The sequence below is a fragment of the Microtus pennsylvanicus genome, chromosome 13, assembly GCF_037038515.1.
Source record: "Microtus pennsylvanicus isolate mMicPen1 chromosome 13, mMicPen1.hap1, whole genome shotgun sequence".
Classification (NCBI taxonomy): domain Eukaryota; kingdom Metazoa; phylum Chordata; class Mammalia; order Rodentia; family Cricetidae; genus Microtus; species Microtus pennsylvanicus.
Genome location: NC_134591.1, coordinates 36349560 through 36374818, shown reverse-complemented (window position 1 = coordinate 36374818; position 25259 = coordinate 36349560). Strand labels below are relative to the sequence as shown.

General features: G+C 47.2%; 1 protein-coding gene across 1 annotated transcript in view; it reads right to left on the bottom strand.

Moving 5' to 3' along the window:
- Ror1 (receptor tyrosine kinase like orphan receptor 1) overlaps positions 1-22810 on the bottom strand; it is a 348858-nt gene extending 326048 nt beyond the window's left edge. Inside the window, exon 1 of the mRNA XM_075945170.1 lies at positions 22516-22810. Coding sequence (XP_075801285.1) covers positions 22516-22606 — 91 coding nt within the window. The 5' untranslated portion in view covers positions 22607-22810. The remainder of the gene's footprint in view (positions 1-22515) is intronic.
- Between the last annotated feature and the right edge of the window lie 2449 nt (positions 22811-25259).

Below are 25259 nucleotides of genomic sequence, written 5' to 3'. Positions count from 1 at the left end.
GATGGGGAGCAGAATCTTCAAAAGAGGCAGAGAGTCCTCCCCCTTCAGAGCTTCCCAGGATTAAAGTTCATCCGGCTGTGGAATGCTCAAGGGGGACTGGCCGCATTACTGAGGAGTAACTGCTGGGAGCCAGTGAAATGCAAATATGAAAACGTGAAAATGAGCTTAGCCTCCAGCAATCCCGGTGGGCTGAGACTGGGGGACAGTGTGAGTCGGAGAGCCTCCAGGTGAGCCGCCACAGTCACCTTAAGGGACAGCGCGGAAAGGAAGGCCCTAGGCACTGTTCACCGTGCCTCCTAACCTTGCAAATACCCTACATTGATATCTTACTTGATTCAGCACACCAGGAAAATCGGGACTCCAGATTAGTATGTCCTTGTGTCTACAGGTTCTGTACAGTTTTGTTGCCCATTGATGTGTGAAACTGCAGTCACAAGCAAGATGTCGAACCGTTCTAGGCCCCAGAAAATGTCAAATGTCTAATTTTGTTATTTTGAAAATGTCTTATAAATGTAACCTGTTGAGATTCGTTTTTGTCCACTCTTCATAACCCTCTTCGATCTATCAAACTGCTGTGTCTCAGCGGTTCCTTCCTTGTTTTGGTGCTGAGCAGTTCCCATAGTATGGGAATGTATGCTTAGCCGTGCATCCGTGGAGGAACATGTGGGTGTGTCCACCATATCACGACTGTCTCCGCTCTTGCACAGTCAGCCATGGTTTCATTTCTGGGGACACACGCCTGGGAGTATAACTGCCATGTTATATGTCAAATCTTTTTATTCTTTTATGTCTTTTTATTGCATTTATTTGGGAGAAAGGGCACACATGGAGGTCAAAGGCCAGCTTGCGGGAGCCATTTCTGTCCACGCGGGATGGAACTCAGGTCATCCGGCTTGGCGGCAAGCACCTCCACCCTTGAAGCCAGATCACCAATACTTGAAAAGTCTTTTGGCGGGAGAGGGAGTTTTCTAAAATTATATATCTCACACCCTGCTCTGTCCTCTTAAATAGAGTCAAATGGAGATAAGTTGATCTACTGTGGATTCTTTGGAGTCTTTATCAAACCACTGACATCTGCAGTAGTCTCAGGCTCTTTCCAGCTCCCACACCCGCGTGCTGCCTAGAAGACCTGACTCTTTAAAAAAAATCCTATTTTACATACCAATCCCAGTTCCCTCTCCATGCCCACCCCCACATCCACTCCTTAGAGGGAGTGAGGCCTCCCATGGGGAGTCAACAAAGTCTGTCACATCACTTGAGGCAGGACAAAGCCCCCCATCCCACCCCCATCTAGGCCAAGCTAGGTAACCCTCCATAGGAAATGGTCTCCAAAGAGCCAGTTCATTCACTAGGGATAAACGCTGGTTCCCCTGCTACTGGCCCCACAAACTGCTCAAACCACGCAGCTGTCACCCACTCAGACCCGACTCTGAAGCACCACAAACACAGCCAGTGTAAGCTGGGCTATAACATGAAGTAGGCTCTGGTTAGGACTTAATACAAAAAGAGAATATAAAATATTCTGGTAAAGTAAAAATTAAGTTAAATTCAAGTTAAAACAACACTATAAAAATAACTTCAATTATTTCTTTGTGTTTTAAATTTTTGGCTGCCAGAGAATTTCAAATTATAGTAGTTCCTTTCTTCTGCCTGTGGCTTCCGCTACCCAGAATCAACCAAGGTCTGCAAATATTAAGTAAAATTTTCAGAAATACGTAACTCATAAGTTGTAAATGCGTGCCATTTGAGCATCTTCGGGAAATTTCCCGACTCCCCGTTCTGTCCTAAGTCCACGGGGAATCTTCTTTGTGTCCAGCGTATCCACACTGTATACCCTGCTGCACGGTGCTATCAGTAGCTGTGTCCAGGCAACCCTTACGTGACAATGTGACGTCATGACGCAGCTCCGCCTCTCTCCATTACTCATTTGCCTTCCATTCATCAAAGACTGAATTGTCTCACCTCATTGCACATACAGAGAGCAAAGTACAAAAAGATATTTGAGGGTCAGTGGGATGCTTCAGTGGATAAAGGTGCCTGCTGCCACCCTGACGACCTCACGTCAATTCCTGGACCCACATGGTAGAGAACAATTCCTGTAAGTTGTACACACACACACACACACACATTCACATACAGGCACACAGAAATAAAATAGAACTTTTTTTTGAAATGTTCTATTACATGCTGAGGACATTATACTTACCTTGTTCCTGCCCCATCCGAAAAATAAAATGGGGGAAGAAAACCAGCAAAACACATATCTTATAAACATGGGGAGGGGGTACATCTAAGATCAAAAAGGATTGAGTAGCACTTTCTTCTAGGCACTTCTGGGATTCAAGGATGGAGCAGCTGCCACACTACAGGTTAGAATGACAAAAATCCAGACTACCCAGCTTCAAGGTCCAGGCTGCTCGTGTGCGCGGGGGCAGGTGAGTGAACCACGCCTACTGTCTGATGTATTAAACTCCAGATGATGCCAATGAAGAGGGCCTGCTCACACTGAAGAAGCAAAGCCCTGTGCTAATGTCCCAGACAATGAAGTCCATTCAGTGTCCTCAGAAGCTTCGTTCCTTGCAGCGACAGAGGTCATCAAGACCTTCACGGCCATTTCTGCCTTTTCAACTCCTCAGCTATTTCAGTTTTGGGGTGAATTAATGTCACTGGTGGTGGTGGCATCACATTCCTAAGAGCATCCTCCATATGAATGCCCCAAGCCCCTGGGAGCTCACTCCCCTTAAGAGAACATGCCAGAATTGTAATAAGGCTATACGCAAGTAGTAGCCTCATAAGTCACAGAGCACAGACATCTGAAAGGAGGTGGCCCGGACATAGAATATCTCTTCACATGTTTAACACTGACAGGCTCGTGCTTGTAAGGCAACCCCTCTTATCTGTCTCTACAGTGTCCCCTGCCTTCTGGCCTGGCTGCCTGCCCATCTCCCGGGCCAACGAAAGGAAAATATTCACAATCCTGACTTCATTACAAGGGGAAACGTTGGGCCTCTGCTTTTAATTAACCATTTGATACTGATTTTCTTCTTTGACCATAAAAGATATCCAACTGCATACCTTCCAAACGAGCCATACAGATCTAATAAACAATGTCTTTCCAGTCAGAAGGCAGCTCCCACTGCCTCTCTCGTCTGCCATAAAAATTTGAGCCTCCCAATACCCATTGATTGGACAAATATTGAGGGGGTGCCTCTTTTTCTGCAGAGGTTCAACATGTTGAGCACTGAGATAATAGAGGCAAATTAAACCTCAACCCTTCCTTGCCCCAAACGAAAAGGAAAAAAAAAAAAACAAGGAATTCCAGAAGAGAGACTGGCTAGTCAAAAATGCAAAAACAAAAACAAAGAGCAGATGAAAGAGTGAGTGGCTGGTTGGTTTCGTTGTTGTTTTTTCCCCCTGACTCAATGCAAAACCATAACCCATTTCTAACTTGAAGAGGCAAAGAGATATAAACACATGGAAACTGCAAAGCTGTCTCATATTCCTGAAACCTCTCACGGTAATAACCAAAGCCACACAATGTACACCAGGCTCTCGGCTGGGCGCACCAGTGATGGCCTAGAAACCCTTCTAATGCCTTGAGGAACAAGTCAGTGATGCATTCAAAGCAACCATTACAGGCCAGCAACATGGCGCCACTGGTAAAAGCTCTAGCCACGAAGCCTGGAAGCCTAAGCTCATTTCGGGGACCTACAGGGCAGGAGATGTCCTTTGACCTCCACGCTCATGATGTGGCAGGTGCACATACATGCACAGTGTAAAAGTGTAAAAATAAAACATTAAACAAGCCAGGCATGTGTGGCGGCACACAATGGTAACCCCTGCACTTGGAAGCCGAGGCAGGTGGATGTGAGTTCAAGGCCAACCTGGTCTACATCGCAAGTTCCAGGCCAGCCAGTGCTACAGAGTGAGACTGTCTCCACAAAATAAACCACAACCAGTATTCTAGAAGAGTTTTAAACCTTAGTGAGAGAAGCCCGTGTAGAAGGTGGCTAGATCGTGGAGAGCCTCATCTCTTGTAGCCATGAATGTGGAGGCCTGTCATAGTTTGGCTTTTGAATGCCACTACCGTCCCAGCTCTCTTAGTTCCGGGCCATGAAATAAGCTCTCCTGCCACACATACCTCCATGATGCTGTGCCCAGAGCCACATGGCCAACCTAGCAGACCAGAACCTCCACAGCTAGGACCCAAGCCAAACCTTTTCTCTTTAGAAGTTCATTGTCTCAAGTACCTTCCTCATAGTGATAGAAAGCTGACTAGCAGGGCAGAGAATGTTGTGACGGAAGCTGTGCACATATCTACTTTATAATAAGAAAAGCCACTGGCGGTTTAACACGATGTCCCAGTCGCCAATACTTCAGGAACTTTGCATGTTTTATCTCTAATTTTCCTAGCAGTCTTCTCTGGGAGACTAAAACATGCAGCTCAAAGCATACGTCTCTGGCATGCTGGGAGAACTTTAAGGCATAGAAATGGCTCTGAAAGCTTCCCTTTCATGAGACAGACCTGCACTTGCCTGCATTAGTAAAGAAGAGTGAGGTACCAAATGTTACCCAGATGCTACTCAGCTGGTAGCTTACTCAGATCGTGGGAAGACAAATCTGGGGTCTGACCCCAAATCTAGGCAGAGACTGTTCTGAGTGATGGCAGGCTCTTCTGAGACATGACCTCATAGTCCATCTGCATCAGCACCATCCCCCACTCCCAGCATCTCTCCGCTCACTTCTCCCAGACATTGTTCCTCTCTTCAAGAAGCCTGACATACGAACTTCAGTGGCCTGGCTCTTAGTTACTGTCTTACTCCACTGTATATGAACATAGTAAACGTACATGTGTGTTCTCCTATGCATCATCCATTGTTGGTCTAGCCTAGAGATTCGGCTGGCAAACCCGGAGATGCCAAATCTCAAATTCCTCCCTGCTTTCCCTGGGGCTGCGGTCATCCCTTCCTGGAGACGGGACAACTGAGACTCAGAAGCATGAAGTCCACACGGCACTACTGCTGCTAAACTTAGCGTGCAAAGCTTGGTACAAAAGATGAACAAGCTCCTGGTCCATAGAGCTTGCCCAGCCCACTCTTCTGCGAACAAGAACTTGAGGGTCAGAGAGGCACGTGTTTTGCCTAGAGTCCCACACCTATCTAGAATTAGTACTAGATGACAGACAAGAGTTGACCTCCAGGCCAGACTTCTTCCTGCTATGCACCAGTGTCCCCCTTCCTCCAAAGGGGAGAAAAAACAAAAATTAATTTCATCTTTATAATTGTCTTTTCCCATTAAAAATAATACTACTCACGCAAAAGTCACACAGAGAGAAGACAGACTGCTTCTAATCTCTTCCTCACTTTCCAACACAGATTCTTACAAACAAAAAAATACTCAAAATAACTGGGGGGGGGGGGTATCATAAATAACATCTTTATTTATTTTTATCTAAGCAAAGACTGTTTTCTGGTCAGCCACTTCATATCATTAAAACTTTGAGGAATTGTATGCTAAGTTCTCCTAAAGGCATTTCCTAAATTAAAATTCAACTTGGACAGAAGTAGCCCAAAATGAGCTGCTATTCTAAACCAATACTGAGAGTAGATAAGGGTCAGCAATGAAGGCCCCCTGCACTGCCCCACTCCCCCCAGCCTAGGAAGTGTTGGCACTCCGCAGTCTAAATGTTGGGACTGGATTCAAAGCCTCCTCACTCTTGCCACTAGGAAGCCTCAAAGGGCTTCTGTGGCTTGGAACTATATTTTCAGACTTGAGAGTTTAAGAACGCTCACTCCATAAAATGCCTCACCTCAGAACCAAGAACACAGCAGGCCCACGGCCGCTCCTGACCCACAGGCGTAGCCGCCACTGAGCCACAGATTTTCCACGTGGTGGACGGGACTTTCCTTTTAAATGGCCAAAAAGCATACAGTATGAAAAAGGCAGCTGCTTAACCTTCTACCCCATTCCACTGTCCAAACCAGCAGATCCCACATAAGGCTTCCAATGCAGGTCTTGCAGATAGTACTCTAAAATACAGACAGTGAAGAAGAGGAAAAGATAATTTCTCCCCTTCCTGGAGGAATCCAGGGCAACTCAGAGAAGCCAGAGGGCCCTCTTAGCTGATAGTCAGAATCTTAACAAAATACTAGCTGCTCCCTAACCAAGAGCGAGAGGGAGAGAGATTAGTTTGGACAGAAGTGCTTCAAGCCTTGACTGTCCCTTGGCTGTCCCATAGGGCCTGGTCCTTGCCACAACCTTTCCTCACTACAGCGGCACGGCTCTGACTGACACTGGGTGTGTGAGGTAGAGAGCAGACTCATCTATGGAGACTTCCTGGGAGATGCTCCAAGAACTTCCTTAGAATTGCAAGAAGCCTGGGTACCAACTTTCCTTCCCAGGTCTGTCTTTCACGAGGATGCTTCTAGCTCAACTGGACATTGTGCTGAGTTCAGTCACAGAGACTTTAGTGGGAAACACAGCTCCAGGCAAACAGGGGAAGCTTTGTTGAGTCTCAAACGTATTTTTTTCTCATCATCTCTTTTCCAGAAGTAAGGACTGATAACTGACGTAAACGTATTCATAGCTGTTAACTGGCACTTTCATGGTGACACGCAGTCTGCAAAGCCTTTCCCTGGATTTTTATATACTAGACAGTTTTAAAACTCAGGAAACAGGCCCTGCACATCTGCCCAGGATTACAGAGTGGATGAGTAGGGGGGCAGACCCAAACAGAGTCTTTTCTCTTCTGTCTGGGACTGCCTCATTTAACATTCACAGGCCGCTGCTTCTGCCCATTTGCTTGGTTTTTATCCACATCTGGAAAATGGGTATCATAGCAATAGGCCCTACCTAACTGTATTGCTTAATTTTATTTTATGTGTACATGTGCTTTTCCTACATGTATGTCTGGTGCCCACAGGGCTCAGGAAAGGACATCAGATCTCCTGGAACTGGAGTTATAGACAGCTGGGAACTACTAGTGTAGGTGGTAGGAAATGAACTCAGGTCCTTCAGGAGAGCAGTCAGTGCTCTTAATCACTGAGCCATCTCTCCAGCCTAGCAGTACTGTTGTGAAGGCTGACACACGAACGCCACCAGGCACACAATAGGTACTTACATAACTGTCACTACTGCCAGCCGGAGCTGAGCTAACACCCTCCACTTCAAGGCCCGGCATAGAGCTCATCTCGAGCTTCATCCAGTCTGAGTCACTTCAGCTAGAAGCCTTCCCGATCACACAACGTGATGACAGCCCTTCCACCGCCATCACTTACTGGTCGTGAGCCCCTGGCCCTGCTAGATTTTCTTTGGCACTTGACGTTACGTGAAGAACACATGTTTATCTTTTGACACGCACACCCACAGGGCATGTTTGCTTTGTCACAGCTGTTCTCTCAGTATCTCGAGCGATGTCTGTCATATCAATGTGCTCTGAGTGAATAAAGGGGGCCAGGTGAGTCCACTTACCAAGAAACAAACCAAAACGCTGCTGCCTGCCTGCTGACCTTCCATCTCAGGTCAGCCTTTCAATGTTCATTTCCCATCCATCTCCATGTAGTATGTGATAGTTATCTCCAAAGAAAACAGAGAAACTGAGGCAACCTCACTCCCAGGACCACCAAAAAGAACTCATTGGTTCTATAGGGAGACAACCAGTAGGGTTAAGCACAGAACCTCTCTGCATCCAACAGTCACATTTGGGGTCTCATCTCTGACCTGTTGTGGTCCTGCTGGCATATAGAGCTTGACTTGGAAATTATTATGTTCATCAAAAATCAAACAGAACTGACAGCAGACTTTTGTGAACATATTTACAAAATAAGTTCATATATTTCTACTAGTATTAACACTTAGTGCCTAAGGAACTGTGGTGTGAGCATCCAAGACACACTTTCTGCAGCAGAGCCTACCTTGAGAAGCTTCTCCTGGTCCTCCCTCCTCTACCACCCTCTCTCCACCCTTTCCAAAAGTGATACCCTTGCTCTGCTGCATCCTAGCATCTCTGCCATACTCCTTACAAGGACAGACTTCGAGATGCTGGCAAAAGGTTTTGTGGTCTCAGGCACCTTGATATACTTGCTGAGCAAACCACAGCGGGGCAAGAAGTCAAACAGCAGCCAACAGGGACCTGATAAAAGCTTGACCAAGCCCCCTTTCTTTCTCTGGCAGGAAGAAAAGGTGTCCCTGCCTGGCATAGATGAGCCCAGAAAGTCAAAGGTCCCTTTCTGGGTACATTAGCACATAGATGGCTTGCAAGTTCAAATCTTGGATAATTCTCTCTCCTTTGAAAGGTAAAGAAGAGAGATAACTTGTTCCTCAGGGAAGACTTCCCTAGTAGAGGGGATTCCTTAATTATCTGTTTGTTTGTTTTGGTTTAGTTTTTCATTTTTGGTCTTTTTTTTTTCTGTTTCTGTGATTCAATATCCTCACAAAAGCAACATCAAACATCATCAATGGTCTATTCTGACTCATAACTTAAAGACAAAGCTCATGATGATAGGCAAGTTAAGAGAACAGGAGCTTGAAGCAGCCACAGTCAAGAAGCAGAGCACAAAGACTCTATGCTCCTGCTCAGCTCCTTTCCTCCACTTGCATGGTCCAGGATCCCAGTCAGGGGATGGTGCCACACACCGTGGGCAAGACTTCCTTCCATAATTAGAGTAATCAGGAGCATCCCCCACAGACATGCGCAGAGGCCTCTCTCCCAGGTGATTTGAGATTTCTTTTCTTTTTTCTTTTTTTCTTTTTCTTTTTTTTGTCATGTTGACAATCACTAACAACCATCACTAAGGACTTCTTTCACAATTCCTCAGGGGGAGCAGGGGTAGACCTCTTCTCTGTGGAGAGTGCAAAAAACGGCAGACTTGCCAAAAGAGAGCGATGCGAGAAATGGAGGGTGGGAGGGCTCTGTCAAAGGCAGCCAACCCAACAGTATTTCCTGAATCTCCCTCTTCCTCTTTGTACCAATTAGCCAATCATGTCAGACCGGAAAACTGAAGCTTCAACCAATGAGATGAGAGGCAGGAACCACTTATGCCAGTGATGAAAGACAGAGGCCATTTGGACTAATTGTGCTCACTAACCACGTAAACCACGTATGGGTTATGGTGCACTCTTTATACAAAAAGAAATCTTGCCGGGTTACTGTCACTTTGTCCGGGTGTTCCTCTTATGACACCATGATTGTTCTTTTCCTAACAAAAAGGACTGAGACAGAAAATAGGAATTGTTGCCAATTAGAAAAAGAATGGGGCTAACTTACAAAGTAAAAGCCAGAGTTGTGAAAGACTTCTCCTCATGAGAAAGCAACTGCCCATGGCTCCCATGTAGAGGCCACGGGAGGCTTAACTTGTTCTAAGCTGGAGTCCTCTTCTTTAGAAAAAGGTGGCCATTGCGGCATTCAATTATTCAGCAACCCGTTCTTGATTTCTAGGAGCAGTCAAGAAAACTGGGGTTATCCCCATCTCTATGAAACAAGAAGGAGGCCTGGTGAGAGCCAGTAGATGCCATACAACAGCTACCAGGCCACATGCTTCTTGGGCAGACCCTGAAGCAGACTCCATCTAAGGGAGCACCCAATGATGAGGGACTCATGGGAGCACCGCACAAGCAAACACTTGCTGACAGGGTGCATTGTGCAACCCTTACAATACAATGAGAGGAAGCAAGGGCCCCAACCTAGCTGAGCCCAGAGTCAGGGATACAGTGTCTGGGCCAGAGTAAAGACTGTGGCTCGTGTTCCCTCAGGAGAGAAGAGCTCAGGAAAAGGCACCATGTATAAAAAGTGCCCAGTGAGAGCTAGAAAAAGGCAGCAGGCAGCTTCAAAGTCACATAAGGAAGTCCTTGATGGCATCTGTGGGGGTGCCCACTATCCCGCCCCCTCTTTATTTCAAGTGAGGCCCTGGTCTTTGCTCCTGTGTATACCTATATATGTTCTTCTAGACTCAGGTGGCCCTTTTTTCTGCCCCTCCTTGTCGTGTTTGCACAGATATTGCCACTCTGACTTGTACGTCAGAAAAGCACAGGAGTAGTCCTTGTCTCTGGCAGTGCCCAGGCCCAAGGATAGAAGCACCCAGGTGTTCGCTTTCTCTGACATTCCCTGTTCAGGAGGCAAATGTCAGTACGATACTGTCTCCTGCTATGGTTTAAACATGGCTTCCTCCCCACCCAATTCAACACTGAAATTTGCCACTGTGGCAGTACTGGGTTTTTAGAACTCTCTAGAGGGTTTCTAAGGATTAATAGTCTTCTCCAAGATTGCCTCCTGTCTTGTTCCCACCACAGGCCCTTCTGCTGTTCTAACTTGGTGTTGCAGCATAAGGCCTTTTCAAGGGGAAATCACCCGGTCTTGGGTTTCCAGCCTTCAGAACTGGACGCTAAAAGAACTGTTTCGTAACTTACCCATGTCAGGTGATATCACAGCCACGGAAAAGGGAGGAAGATATTCTTAAGCTCCAGCTCCACAAAATTTTCCAGGGATTCTCCTTCCTTTGCCCACAAAACTTACTTCCCACACCTCTTTTGTATGTGTGAGTGGGGGCGGGGGGACTTAGTGACATTGATGTGGCATACTCTCAACATGCACAGACATAGCAATCTTCCCTTGAGTAAAATGGACCAAATGGTAAGCTCAGGGCCTTGCCACAAAGAAGGGGGTAAAGTAGAAAGTGAGTTGGAAAGGATTCTGGGGTCCTTCACATCCCTGAGTTCCAGGTTCCCTTGGGAATACAGGCAAGGCCTCCCTCTATAACTAGCCTCTGAGGGGCTGTCTGGTTTGATTGCACGGCACTGCATTGGTTTTCAATTGCTCTATATGTTCTCACTGGGAAAAACAACAAACACTCCTGGGTTAAAGAATAAGAATAACACATTATTCAGGTGCTGACTGGTGAGGTAAGGTGTCTACACCACAGGACATGGCAACATTGTGAGAATCACTTTCTCCTGCACAGATCAGAGACCTGGGAAGAAAAGACACTGAAGCATAAGGTGGCCTCTGCTGCCCCTCAGCAGGACCTATAAGATAGTCAAGTCTTTCTACATATTTCCAACTTTCTCTGGACACTGACGTACCCAAGAACATCTCTCAGCTTTCCCGCCCAAGAAAGCTTGTCCCTAAATCCTGAGTAGATCTGGGCTTCCCCCTCATAGTCGGGCTTAGGTAGCTGAGAATTAACCTGCAAACCCTTCATGATAAAACCAGAGAAGTTTCCCTATAACTGGGTGAAGAAACAGAGAGAGGGCCAGGGAGGGGGTTGGTACAATCATTGCAGAAAAGCCAAAAAACAGATTCCACTATGAAATATGAAATTCAGGCCCAGCACGATAGTTTGTGGATAAAGATGTAAACCACTAAGACTAACACTTGGAGTTCATGCAGTGGAAACAAGGAAATGACCCCCCCTACTTGTCCTTCGATCTCCACACCTATGAGGCCCATACCTCCACACGAAATAAACAAAATGCAATGTCTTTTTAAAAATGAAACACAAAATTCTTGCAAAGTGAAAGTCCCCATAGTAGATGATCAATAAATAGCAGTGACCAGTAGTGGGAGGAGTCAAATCTGGCTGCTGAGCCATTTCTGAGTGAGAGAAACACACATGGCGTGTGTGGAAGCAATGCCAGGAGGTGACGACATGGGAGAGGACAAAAGACAAGCAGATGGGGGTGGTGCTGACTGTAGACACTGAAGGCCGAATGGCAAACGAGAGTTCAATGTGGAGAGACAGAAGCCACGGGAGCTGAGGGGTGGGCATACTCTGGGGTAGAGATTCTGGAAGGTCACGAGACCAGGAAGATTACAGAGGCCAGGCTTTGTCTTTTGAGACCATTTTAGCTGAGTCAATCTTGCTTTCTTAACAAAAGACAGTAAACTTCCCACGGGGGCAGATACTGCCATATATTTCCCCAGCATTCACTTTAGGTGTTGAACAAATATTTAACCAAGCGGAAGCCGAGGCGACCTGGTAGTTTACACAGGAGGTGTCACTAGGCAGGTGAGGGGGCGGTACCCCTCCCCCCTCATCACTGCACACCAATGCCCTGGCTTAAGCAGACAGATCAATGACTGTGCTGCTTCTGAGAGCTGCAGGGAGGCACATCCCACATCAGCTGAAGAACTCTCTAAACCTGAGTCCTTAGACAAAAGTGCAGGAGAGATCTTCGTAAACATTTTGACTGACCTACATAATGGTTCAACATCAACACAGCCCTGAGATCTAGGGGACTGGCCCTTTAAGAACTCAATCTGGAGGAGATACAAAGAGGATTTCTAAGCTGCATCCTCCACTTTCTTCCAGGGAGGGAAACTAGTGGGTTTTTTTTTTTTCTGGACCTCTCTAGTCCTTTTCTCTCTCCTTGCTGGAGCATGGGGCACCTATCCCAGATGGTGGCCTAGAGATAGGTATGGGTAGAATAAACTGAGCATGCTCAGTTCCTCTTCTACTTCCTCCACAGGATACACCTAAAGATCCCAGCAACCATTCCTGTCTAGCAAAGCTTATCTGGCCACAGGAAGTTCTTCATTCCTTGTCTTAGAGATACCAGATGGGTGTCTTCTAAGACAGAGCGCTATGGTGTGACTAAATAAGACACGGTCACCACCATGGATGTCACCAAGCCTGCTGCTGTGGGGTATCAGTCACCTCCAAGCGGATGTTGAGCACACACGTTCTTACATAGCAATCCTCTGAGCAGTGAGCACCATATCTTCCTAGCTCCTGCACTTGGCAGCCAGGACTTCTCATTACAGGTAGGTTCTAAAGGGATGAAGAAAACCACCTCTCCCCTCCAGGGGATGGAAACATTATGTAAAAGAAAACAAAAAAACAAAAAAAAACACGCAACACTCAGCTGGAGTGAAATCCAAGAGGTGAGGCTATCACCACTCATGCGGAGAAAACGTACAACAAGCTGTTTTCATAGCCTCTTCTCTAATCCCATCCGGAACCGGTGTCGAGTTCCCGGGAAGAACAGATAAGAGCCTTTCAAGAATGTCTTGAATTTGAGGCAACAGGATCTATTTTTATCTCATATCCTTGTCCTTGAGAAATATAAATTTAATTATAACCTAAGACTTGTAGATGCTAAGAGTCTCCCTCAGAGGTGACTCTATCACACAAGTGAGCCGGGCCAGGCCTGCAGAGTAGACACTTTGTCCTCTCTATCCTGTGAAAATCACAGCGCTGCTCTGCACTTGGGGATGTGGCTGCAAATTACATGCTGACCACAGACCATCAGCCCAGCACTCACCAGCATCCTGCCCAGACTCCCACGGTGGACTCATCCCAGTATGCCTCTCATTCAACAGGTGAGAAAAAAAAAACCTTACAGAGGTCACAGAGCTGCTGACCTGATGGGCAAAGGAAAGCCAAGCCCTGTACCAAGACCCATGGAATGCCAAAGGCCTGCTCTTCCGGGTTGATCTACCAGATGCCCTCACCAGCCCCTTAGGAAAGTCCTCGCTTTGAGGTAGCTTTTCTCAGGCTATTGGCTCAGGAACTTCCTTCGGTTAAAGGAATGTCAGTCCCAAACCACACTACAAATACTTCCAGACTGTTCCTTAAACTGGTGGCTGATTTGAGGATTGTGTCAGCGGGACAAGCAAGAATCAGGCCAATTTGCTTGCTGGGTCAACAACAGTGAAAACCATCATGTGTCAGAGGCATAAATTGTGAACACAGCCATCCTTCAGCGTGAAACATCCCCTGGGACTTAAGGAGAAGGTCCACATCTCAGACAGACCCTGCCACCTGCATAGTGACCTTGGGTAAACTGCCTACCTTACTTGCCTGACTTAAGAACAAAAGACTAAAGAGAAAAAAAGAAATCCATTTCATTAGATTAGTTGAAAAATTAAAGTTAATATTGTGCATGAAACAATTCCTTAAGCTGCAATGCCCTATACAAATCAAGAGATTTAATTATAATTATTTGCACTCAGCTATTTGGCTAGGATCTCATGTAGAGTTTTAATCACCCAGTAGAGTTTGGAGGATGGGGAATGCAGAAATACAGTGGTATAGTGGCATCATGATTAAGGACAAAGCCAGAGGTTCCAGGTATCCAGGTTCAAATCCTGACTTTCCCTCTTGATTAGCTATAAGCACACAAAACACTCTTTGTGCCTTGGTTTCCTTATGTGGAAAATAGCAATTCTATGGAGGGAAAAAAATTCAATCCAATGAAAGTAACCAATTACTGCTTCTTTCATAGGGTTCCCTGGAAAACATACAAGTTAAAATACTAAAAGAACACAGAGGTCTGGGGTGCAGCTCAGCAGGAGAGCTGAAAACAAGCTGAGTTCAATCCCTAGCAACAAAACAAACACCCACAAATGTGTACAACACAGCATTCTAGGTTGTCCTACGACCCCCCAGGATTTTCATCAAGCAGGCAAAATGGGACTAATACTTAGCAGCCTGTACTACGAAACAAAGCTGCTACGGTGGAGGAAAAGAGGCACAATCACCGGTGAGCTGCTGGTCCAAGGCACCTGCAAGTCTCTGGGGCACTCGGGGAGGAGGAAGTAAATAGTCACAGTCCAGTGAAATACTCTTTCTTTCCTCTCTTTCTGCCTCTAGGCACCAGGTACCGCTCCAAGTCTTTTCTTTACTCACCTTCGCCTAGAGGCCTCCTTCACTCCATGGTGAATTCCTATCTAAGGCCCCAGAACAACCCTGAAGGAGTCCTGCAGAGCAGGGCGGCTAGCTGCAGGCTGGTGCAGAATCCAGCCCTTTGCTGCAGGACCATGGCCTGCTCTGCTCCTCCTCTCCCATCCCTTCTCCTTTCATCCTGCTGACAACCCTCGCCACCCTGAGCTCTCACAACACAGCTCACATCTTCCCTGAGGGCTTCTCCCTTCCAGGGATTCTGCGTTTGGTCACTGCCCATTCTGAACTTTGAGGCTACAGGAGTCTATTTTATGGCTCCTGAAAGTGAACTGCCCTCCAGCCAATCCCAGTTCTTCCAGATCTTCCACAGTGATGACCCTAGTATCGGCCATAAATGATTCAAGATGAGGTTTAATTTATAGAAAGCCCCCCCCCCAAGGTCCATAGGAGATAATCAGACCAAAACTAGGTTGCCTATTCTATTCTATCTAAAACTTCTGGTCCGGACTCACTAAACTAATTTGAGACATGCTGTGGTTCATACTATTTGGTGTGATAGCCTTAATAGCTAGAGCTGGAAAACCCCCAAATCTGAGCTTTAACAATAAACACTTGTTTTTGGTTTACATAAAATCCAAGCCAGTGTGGACCAGCTGCTGGTTTCAGATACAGAGCAATGAAGAAGGGACACTCCCAGGTAATTCTACCATGTGACATCCCCAAAACATAACTTCTCAAGTTACCATAGTAACCTGCCTGGGAAGGTCTTAATGGATCCTGCAAGTGACTCTTGGCCCTCTCAGCCTCATTCCACTGGCTAGTATTTAGTCACACGGCCTCACTTAACTAGAAGACAGCTGTAAATGACGTGTTCAAGAAGGGATGAAACAGATTTATTGACCAGCTAGTAATCATCGCCACAAATCTATTTTTTGGAAAATTCTCCAAGGCAATGACCATCTTTGTCTCTCCGGTGGAACTACTGGAACCTTCAGCTCACAGTAATGGCAAACAAAGTGTGACTAGTGATGAAGGAGGGGAAGAGGTATGTGCTGGCCAGAGGTCTTAGAATACCACAGTTCACAGTCACTGCAGACTCATTGGAGCACCATATCTAAGTGATAGGTCTCCTCCCTCAACCCAAAGCCTGGATTTGGGGCTGCAGGAAAAGATGCTAGAGAAACTGTCTTGATGTCCGTGTAGGGACAGCACAGCTACTTTGAACATCCAGATGACATCAAAATGAGACTTCAGGGGGCAGGAACACAAGGGCAGTGGAAGCAGACAAAATCCTGCCCAGGCCTCTTGCTGGCCAAACAAGCATGCAATATCCATGGTACTGCGCTACACGCATGGTACTGCTACACACATGTACAGTGCTACACACATGTACGGTGCTACACACACACACACACAGTACTGTGCTCCAAATACGGTACTGCGCTACACACACACACACACACACACACACACACACACAGTACTGTGCTCCAAATACGGTACTGCGCTACACACACACACACACACACACACACACACACAGTACTGTGCTCCAAATACGGTACTGCGCTACACACACACACACACACACACACACACACACACACGGTACTGCACTACACATTTTCTATAATTAGTTCAGAGGGCTCCCAATCTCCTGAGAAGGAGGCAGTGTCCTCTTTGCCCTTCACCCTCCACCTTCCTGAGAATTCATGTTTTCTACTACCCCTGTGTTTCCATACTTCCTCACAGCCTTTAGAATTCTCCTGCAAGACAGATGATAGACAGAGTCTAGAGATAACGGGTCTACTCATTGGTACACACCTCAAGGACATGGCAACAGGACACATGTGACAATCAAAGTTTCTGGATTCAAACCCCAAATCCCGATTTTATAATAATATGAGTTTGGCTGCAATACAGACCTCTCAGGGTCTGAGTTTCCCTTATCTGTAAATAGACTTGGAAGGTCCCACCTCCGATGCTACAGAGATGTGGAAGTCTGTAAAGTGATGCCGGGCATATAGTGGGTGCTCAGAATGCTTAGAACCTCCCTCCTGCCTCTCCCTGGAGCAAGGATTATGCTTTACTTCTCTGACAACGCACCTCACATATAATAAGAGTTGAAACGCATCGGACAACAGGCTTTCCTGTTGAAAAACAAGAATGCACACTCAGCTTTGTTTTCAGAACTTCCTTGATTACCCCTCCCCTCCCGGTAAGGCATTACTCATCTTTGTTCTGGTAGCATGAACATTTCTTGGTACTCCGAATCTTTAAATGGTCACCACCACGGCCAAATGCCAGAGGGCGGGGGGGGGGGGGGGGGGGGGGGGGGGGGGGGTTGCTCCTCTCCAAAGAGCTAAAGGTTCTGTGGTGAAAGCCTTTGTTTTAAAAGCACCGTGGAATCTCCTCCTGTGGGGCTCCCTACAGTGACCGAAGACCCCTCAGATCCATAGTGTAAAATAGGTACTTGCTGACCTTCCAGGAGAACCCAAGAGCGCTGCTGTAGGAGTCTCAGCCGTGCCTCTTACATGGCAGTCGGTGACTGGGAGCCCATCTCTCGCTTTCTCCAGGAAGCCCAGGGTCCTCACGGAGGCTGGCAGCTTTCCACTTCCGGGTCACTGCGTCTTTGGACGCTTTCTACCCAAGCATTCTTTAATTCTCACAAACCACCTGCAGCCTGGATACTATTTTAATCCCCGTTTACAAATAAGGAAACTATCAAAAGACAGGAAACTGGTTAGTGTTTTAATCCGAAATGTCCCCCAAGGGCTCACGTTTTGAACCGTCAGTCCCTAGTTTATGGAGCGGTTTTGAATGCCGCATTTTGTAGGAGGAGGAGCCTGACTGGTCGGAGTGTGTTGCTGGGGATGGGCTCTTGAAGGTCCTGACCTGCTGCCATGCTATGCCTGCATGTGAACATCCTCTCCACCTTCGCTCCTACCACCATGGACAGAGCTGTCCAGCCCACCTCGTCCTCCACAAGATGAAATCCCTCTGATATTGGAAATCAAAAGAGATCTTTCCTTCCATAAAACTGTTTCTTTAAAGCTTTTGGTCACGACAATACATATATGACTAACATATAACCAAGTCATGAAAGTAATCTCATTCTATCTCTGTTATGCCATATCACCCCTCTAAATGGCTATCAAAGAAGGCCCATTCTGTATGTACATACTTGGAAAAATAAACAGTCTAGACAGATTGGTCTTTGAGGCTACTTTTTTTTTTTAATAAGAAAAAAAAACAACTTTGGTTCTATGGAAAAGTGAGGGAGGTCAAACATTATGGGGCTGACTTATCAGTGTTTAATAACAGTTTCTGGATCAAAACTCTGTAGAACCTTATTTATGGACAGACAGTTAATGAGAAGCGGGGCCGTTTTCTACAACCTTTTCATCTGAGAATGTTGTAGCTCTCCGCTGCATTTCTGTTAGTGAGAGATGGGGTGTGAAAATTACTGAGTCTGCCAAGATTATCCCATTAAATTATCTGCTCTCTTCCAATGTAATTCACTCAAGAGCAACAGCTTGAGCCCTGGGACCCACGGATGACCAGGCCTGGGTGTTCTTGGGGGCAGTGTGAGGGCAAGGAAAGGGGTCAGGTGGTGTGGGACATCCCAATGACATCACATCCACCGCGACTCATTGCCTTACCAAAATAAAGTGGATGCCACAATTATCCCATTCCTAAACAAACTGAAAACCCCAACCAAGCTTACTGCAGCAAAGAGTGAGCCTTTCTCCTGCTGTTTATTTTTATTTTGTATTCGTTAGCTTTTGAGATTTTCCTGGCATGCAAGTCAGGCTCCATGTAACAGGCAGCTGCATTTAGTTAAAGATTTTTGAAGCCGTCCCCTCACCCTTCCCCCTTTAATCGCAGAACTTTCTCGGAGTCCCAGAAGACTGTTCCTTTCTCCTCCTGCACGTCCAGAGACCCATCTCCACTGTCATAACCCAGAGATTCAGTGAAACCAGGCCCAGTACTTTCTGTTTGAGAAAGCCCCTGGAAGAGTCAAGTTTTTTCCAGCTGCAGCTGGACCTGCCTGGATCAACTCCTTACTGGGATCCTGAGCTGGCAGTCAGTTCTCCTCCTAGATAGCACTCTACTAAATCAACCCTCCTCCACTTCCACCCCTGGCAATGACCGAACTGCAAATGCACACATACTCCATCGAAAGACATCCCATCGCTAGCTGGAAGGAGCTACCAGACACACTCCTCAAATCACAGCAAAGTGGCATTACCACAATGCAAAAATGCAGTTCTTTTAGAGCGAGAGGCCCTGACCAGCCCCAGCACTTGCAGTCTGTCTCTCTACTAACAGCAAGTCTGGTGGGAACAGCCATGGCCCTCTAGGTGATGGCAAAGAAAACATTTCTCCACTGCCCTTAAAAACATAAGGAAGTACCACCTCTGCCCCAGGCGTTAAAAGAAGGCAATTATAAGAACCAACCCAGGAGAGACGGAGTAGGATAGAGGTCAGTTCTGATAACCATGGCAACTCTCGGGCCTTACAAGCCCAGCAAAGCCATCTCCTGGTCATGTGACCTTGAAAAATCAACTTCACATCTCCGTGCCTCACCTGACCCAACGAATTAGTTATATGGTTGTCCTCACAGGGTGATGGTGAGAGCTCCGAGGGGTAGTACTAACGAAGGCTTACAAGAACCACTAACCCATTTCTCTAAAAATAGACATTTATATCAGTGTACTTAGGGTTTAAAAGAATCGGCTCTTCCGAATATACTGTGTACATTTTTTTTTAAACATCTGAAATGGTGTAGGTGCTTGTAATCAAATAACAGGCAAAATGTTACTTTGTTTGCAAGCGGCATGTGTTTAGAAACATTTGAAAAGTTGAATTTAGAGCCTATATTCACATGAGGAGATAGAGAATATAATAGATCAAAACTGAGTTTTTGAAGGAATCTTGGTCTTGGGTCTTGGGAGATGACTCAGTCAAAACCAAACCAAAACAAAACAAACAACAACAACAAAAAAAACCCACAAGTGCCTGTTATGCAAACATGAGAACCCGAGCTCAGATCCCCAGCCTTAAGGGAATAGCTGGCCATTCACATATAAACCCCAGGCATAGACAAAGAGATCCCTAGAGCCCATTGGCCATCCAGCCTAGCTGGGTGGATGACCTCCAGGTTGAGTGAATGAGAGATCATGTTTCCAAAAACAAGGTGGAAATTGAAGAAGACACTCAATACTGACCTCTGGCTTCATAGGAACACCCACATGCATGTGCATATGTGCACAAACCCACAGAAACACATACATACATACATACCTTACGCCACTCACTCGCCTACAACAGTAAAATAAAACAACTCCTAAGTATTAGATAATACCTCCTATGAACATTGGAGGAGCAAAAAATAAAACAAATCACTAATAAATGAACCCTGCCAGTGGCTGCCTGACCACACCCCCTACCTACCCTGCCTCTGGGGTGCCACCTAGCCATCAAGGTTTGATTTTTCAAGCATCCCTAATAAAAGCTGAGGCTGACCTGGGTTTTCAATGTATTCATTCACTAACAAAACTGACAGGCTCGTGACCCTCAGGAGACTTCTACTCTAAATGCAGTAGGGACAGACCCTACTGATACGGCAGTTGGAGACTTGGAAAATAACAGCAGAGTCTTGGGACGTTTCCCTCTGGCTTCAAGCAGCCAAGACACAAAATGAGCAGGATTCTGAGAAAGGATCAGGTAGGTTCCAATGACCGGGAGCTCTGTCTACCGAGGTTCAGCTTTGCAAAGGTAGGAGGAGGCAGACCAGAAACAATGCGTGTGAAGGCTTCCTCCTCCCTGCCAATCAAATAGGAAAATGATGGGAGAAATATTGATCCACCTTTTTTTTTTTTACAATGAAATAGATAAAATATACGCCATGCTCCCTCCCCCTCTTACACTAATCTCCTGAGCCACTGACAGGGTTACCTTAGAAACCTCAGGCAAGAACAGAGGTCAAGAGTTTACAAAAAAAAAAAAAAAAGAAAAAAGGAAAGGGATTTAAGGAATGGTAAGAGAGCAACAGGTTTGAGCCCATTATTAGGAAATAGAACAGGAATAGGCAAAATGAACTTTCTAACATTTGAAAGCCCACAATTAAAGGCAGGGGAATTTGGGGGAGCTGCTGATAACAGTATAGTTTTACAAGTGAAAATTCATTGTGTGGATGGTTATTTAAAAGCAGATGACCAAAAAGGATGAGCAACCCTACATTCGAACCCCCAACCCCATCCCCACCAGCAGAAGCCGTCACCTAAAAAGCACTGGCTATTGTAAGGGTAAGAGCAAAAGGAGCCCACGGAAATGGTGCGATTAATCACGGGTGCCGTGCCAGGAACCCAGCCTTACTTAGAACCACCCCCCAGTTGTGCTGGACCATGGACCTCAGGAGAATGTTTACATCGGGTCAGCAGAACGGCCCATTTTCTTCTTTACATCCAGGTGTAATGGCACAGAGCCAGATGTTTGGCATCACCAAGCAAAACAGCCATGAGACCAAACTGTTTATATTTCATCAGTGTTTCCCAAAAAAAAAAAAATTCCTCCTGAGGTGCATCTTAATGACAATTAGAAGCTGTATTCACACACACACACACACACACACACACACACACACACGCACAGCTTTGAGGTTAGCGCAAATGCACTTCAGAATTCTGCTCTGTGAGTGCTGCTCCGGTCCCAAAGTCATCTCCAGGAGATCAAAATCCGCACCCAGCTTCCTTGCAGAGTGCTCTGTACCAAGAAAGTCACCCCTCTCAGTGAAGACGAAACCGGCAGTCAGTCAGTGAATGGATCTTTTCCCAGCTGTTAAGTAAACTAGACTCTTCTCTAACTGGCTGAGAGATGAGTGACAGAAGACTTATTTATCTACAGAGGCTTGGGACTGGAAGTGTGGGCGGGAAGAGTCAAGGGGCTCCCCCCACCAAGGGATGCATGTTAAAAGTGAGGCCCAAGACCCCCGGAGACTTTAATCAACTTTCCCCCTCCAACCTCCAAAGAATGAATTGGTTGTCTCCACTGGCACAGCGGGTTCTTCGCTCTCATTGTGTACCGGCTCAGACCCAGCAAGGATCCAAGCTTCCCGCAGGGAACTAAGACGCTCTGGCTGACGGTGGAGTTTTTCTCTAACTGTTGCCATTATCTCTGGAGATGACCAAAATCAAGTATGCATTAGATGGCTCCCCCTTCTTCTTCTTCTTCTTCTTCTTCTTCTTCTCTCTCTCTCTCTCTCTCTCTCTCTCTCTCTCTCTCTCTCTCTCTCTCTCTCACACACACACACACACACACACACACGTGCACACCCAGAGCACTTTGGAGCAGTGGGCCTCCTCTGACTGCTTATTTTGCACAAAGTGGTAGTGGCGGAGCAAACATTTTGGCCTGCAGAGTGACCCTCTGCAGGGCGGGAGGCTCTGAGCGCCAAGCCGTGGAGATGCGAGGCAACGGAGTCCCCGGGAGCACAGGGCTTTTGTTTGAGCGGGTTCGCGGACAGCCTGAGCTCAGTCAGAGGCACGACTGGCGATGCAAACTCTCTCCAAAACAGAGAAGTGGACAAACTGGACCCCAGCTGGGGTGTGTTGGGAATCCAGGGAGAGATAAGCAGAGGACCAGCATCACCCCCATGACCCCTCCAATTCCTTCTATACTTCCTGTCAGCGCTGACAATCGTGGCTGACACCGAGGACCAGTACCCCAGCACACCGCAGCCTGCAACCGAGCTTCATGGCCAGTCCTTGCTGGCCTCCTGCCGGCGATCGGTGCTGGAGGCGGCCAAACGCCCTGCTCCCGGGTGGGCGAGGCGCTTGTCCGCCACCCAGCTCTGCGGGACAGACCGTGGAACCCGGGCGCGAGCGCCGCTTACCTTGGGCAGCAGCCCCGCGTGCGGCCAGCAGCAGCGCGGCCAGCAGCGCCAGCGGTGGCGGGCGCGTCCCGCGGTGGCGCGGCCGGTGCATTCCTCCTCTCGTGGCGGCGGCGGTGGCTCCCTGGCGGCGCGCAGAACATCCACGGGTTCGCCCTGGGCTCCTGACCACCTCGTCACGCCCGCAGGCACTCGCAGAATACCGGGGGGGACCTTTGCAAAGCTCTTTGTCCCTCTGACCTGCTCCCTCCGCCTCCGCCCGGCCGCCTCGGACCCGGGAATGCGGTTTCTCGGGGTACTAGGAAGCAGCCCTGCCACGGCCAGCCGTTCAGTCCCAGGCTGTCCCGGTCGCTCTAGCGCACCGTGTGTTCCCGGCTCCGACTCTAGAAGACCGTGCCCAGTGCCTGGAGTTGCGGACTCTGGGCTCACTCGGCGGCGGCTCCTCCAGCTCTCCGCGAACGCTGTTCTCGCCAAACTTGTCACTTTCCACCAACTCTACAACCCAGAGCCCCAGCCCGGACCAATGGCAGAGGCGGGCCCAGGCCGGGGTCCCAGCGCCCTCTGCTGCCGCCTTCTGGACCCGCACCCTCCAGTGCATCCCCAAAAGCAGCTCTTGCACCTCCCGCAGGCCCAACATCCCTCCCCTCCCCCACTTGCTTGGGACCAGTCACTGATGTTGACCGGACCCTTGAGACCTCTTAAGAAAGAAGGACTTTGGGGGGACTTCCAGCCCAATGTGTGATTGGATGACTTAGGAGACCCAGATTGCAGCCGTCTTGCTTTGCCACTGTTTAACTATGGCGCTTGGTGAGGGGATATGTATCCGAAGAATACAATGCCCCTTTGATTTCTTCCTTCCCAAGAGTTGCTGAAGAGGGAGTCCTGACACAAACCACTCTGACTCCTGTGTCCTTTTGTTTTTAATTCCTAGGCGCACTACATTAACATCCCGGTCATCTGTTCTGCTTCTCTGGGGACATGAACAGAAGATTCCTCTGGGTCCTTTATTGTCACTGCCTCCAGGTTTCCCGAAAGGGGTTTCTCTGCCTTCCAAATATAAACATAGGGTACTATGTCAGTTCGATCCTTTTTATACTTGTTATGTCACTTAGGTATTCCGTTTCTTTGAGTAAGGTGTGTTTTTCTTGCTCTGCTCTGGTTTAGGTGAGTCTTTAAACTTCCTACTTACAATGTTTATATCCTTTTCTACTGGTCTGTCAGTTATTAACTTTGTAATTCATAAATGTTCTTAGTGTTCCCCTGCAGAGAATACCCGGGATCACATAAAATGAGCACCCACTGCGTCCTAGGCCCTGCTTTAGGTTCCAAGGATGCCAGTAACTAAGGCCCCTTATCAGTATTGTCCTCCAGAACACAAAGATGCTCAGACCCTGCCAGTGATCACATGATCACTTACTAAGTATTTCCTGTTTGCCTGGTGCTTTATATGCACTGAGACTTTTTAAGTCATTAAAACTAAACTGCATGTTACTTTGCTTCATTAAATATATTACTTCCCCTATTACAATTTTAAAAATTGGTGTGCAGAAAGAAAGTGAATGGCTTGTCCACACTCTCTATCGACCATGGGTGGCAAAACAATATCCAGATCCATTCCCATGCAGACTAAACGATTTTAACCCGAACCTGGCATGTTATAATCTTTCTGTAAATGGGGCTAACGTGGATCAATATTGTAGTACCCTCCTGGTCTCAGCTTTAGGATTTTTTTGGTTTTGAGGCAGGATTTCTCTGCAACTTTGGAGCCTGTCCTGGAATTTACTCTGTAGACCAGGCTGGCCTCGAACTCATAGAGATCCATCTGCCTCTGCCTCCCGAGAGTGCTGGGATTAAAGGTGTGCACCACCACCACCGCCTGGCATCTCTGGGGTTTTAAAATGAGCGTCACTTGGCTGCAAATAAGAATTCTGTTTCGATGCACTACGTGTCCTGGATTCCTCAAACAACTGGAGAACAATAAGGCTTGGTCTGAGAATAAAAATCAGACCACCATTTGGAGAATTTTCTTTATCTAATTAGTTCCTTGTCTTCTTTGTTCCTTGTCTTATTCTGTGTACTTCCTATGTTCCATGGAAAGCAGGCCCCTAAACAGCAAAAACATGGAGAATAAACAACACATATCCCAGCAGGTCACAGACTCTAAACCTCCAGCTTGGTGCCTCCAGGCAGGTGAACAGCTAGGCCATGCCGGACAAATAATCACCTATTCTTTGCTAAGACTGGAGGGCAAGAGCCTGCCCAGCTGCCTTAATAGTTTTCCCTTTTTTTTTTTTTTTTTGTGAGTCTGACCTGAGGTCAGGGAATGATAGACAGAAGGGCCTTTGGGTCAAACAGTTCACTCCCACAAACTGGTATGTCTTCCAAGTCTTACCGCTTGTGGCCCACTCCGTCCTGTCTCAATTATCTCTAGTCACTCGCCTGGGGAACGTGCAGCATAAGGCTCTCTTGTTGGGAGAGTGTCTTTGATGGTTGGTTTTAGTGCACTGTGAAACAGAAATCAGTGCAGGTGGCCCTCCCTCCATCTGCAGTGTAAGGAGCCAACCAGCCAACGAGGAACCCTTCCTGCTCGTTCACGCTGCCCCTGGTCCCCCACCAGACTGGGAATCTTAGGTAACAGACAGCTGCCACGGCGGAGTATATAGAACTTAATGGTGCTTTTATCAGTAGTTAAACCTTCCAGGAGCTTAATCACAGAATCACAGACATGTGGAATGTGAGAGCTGGAA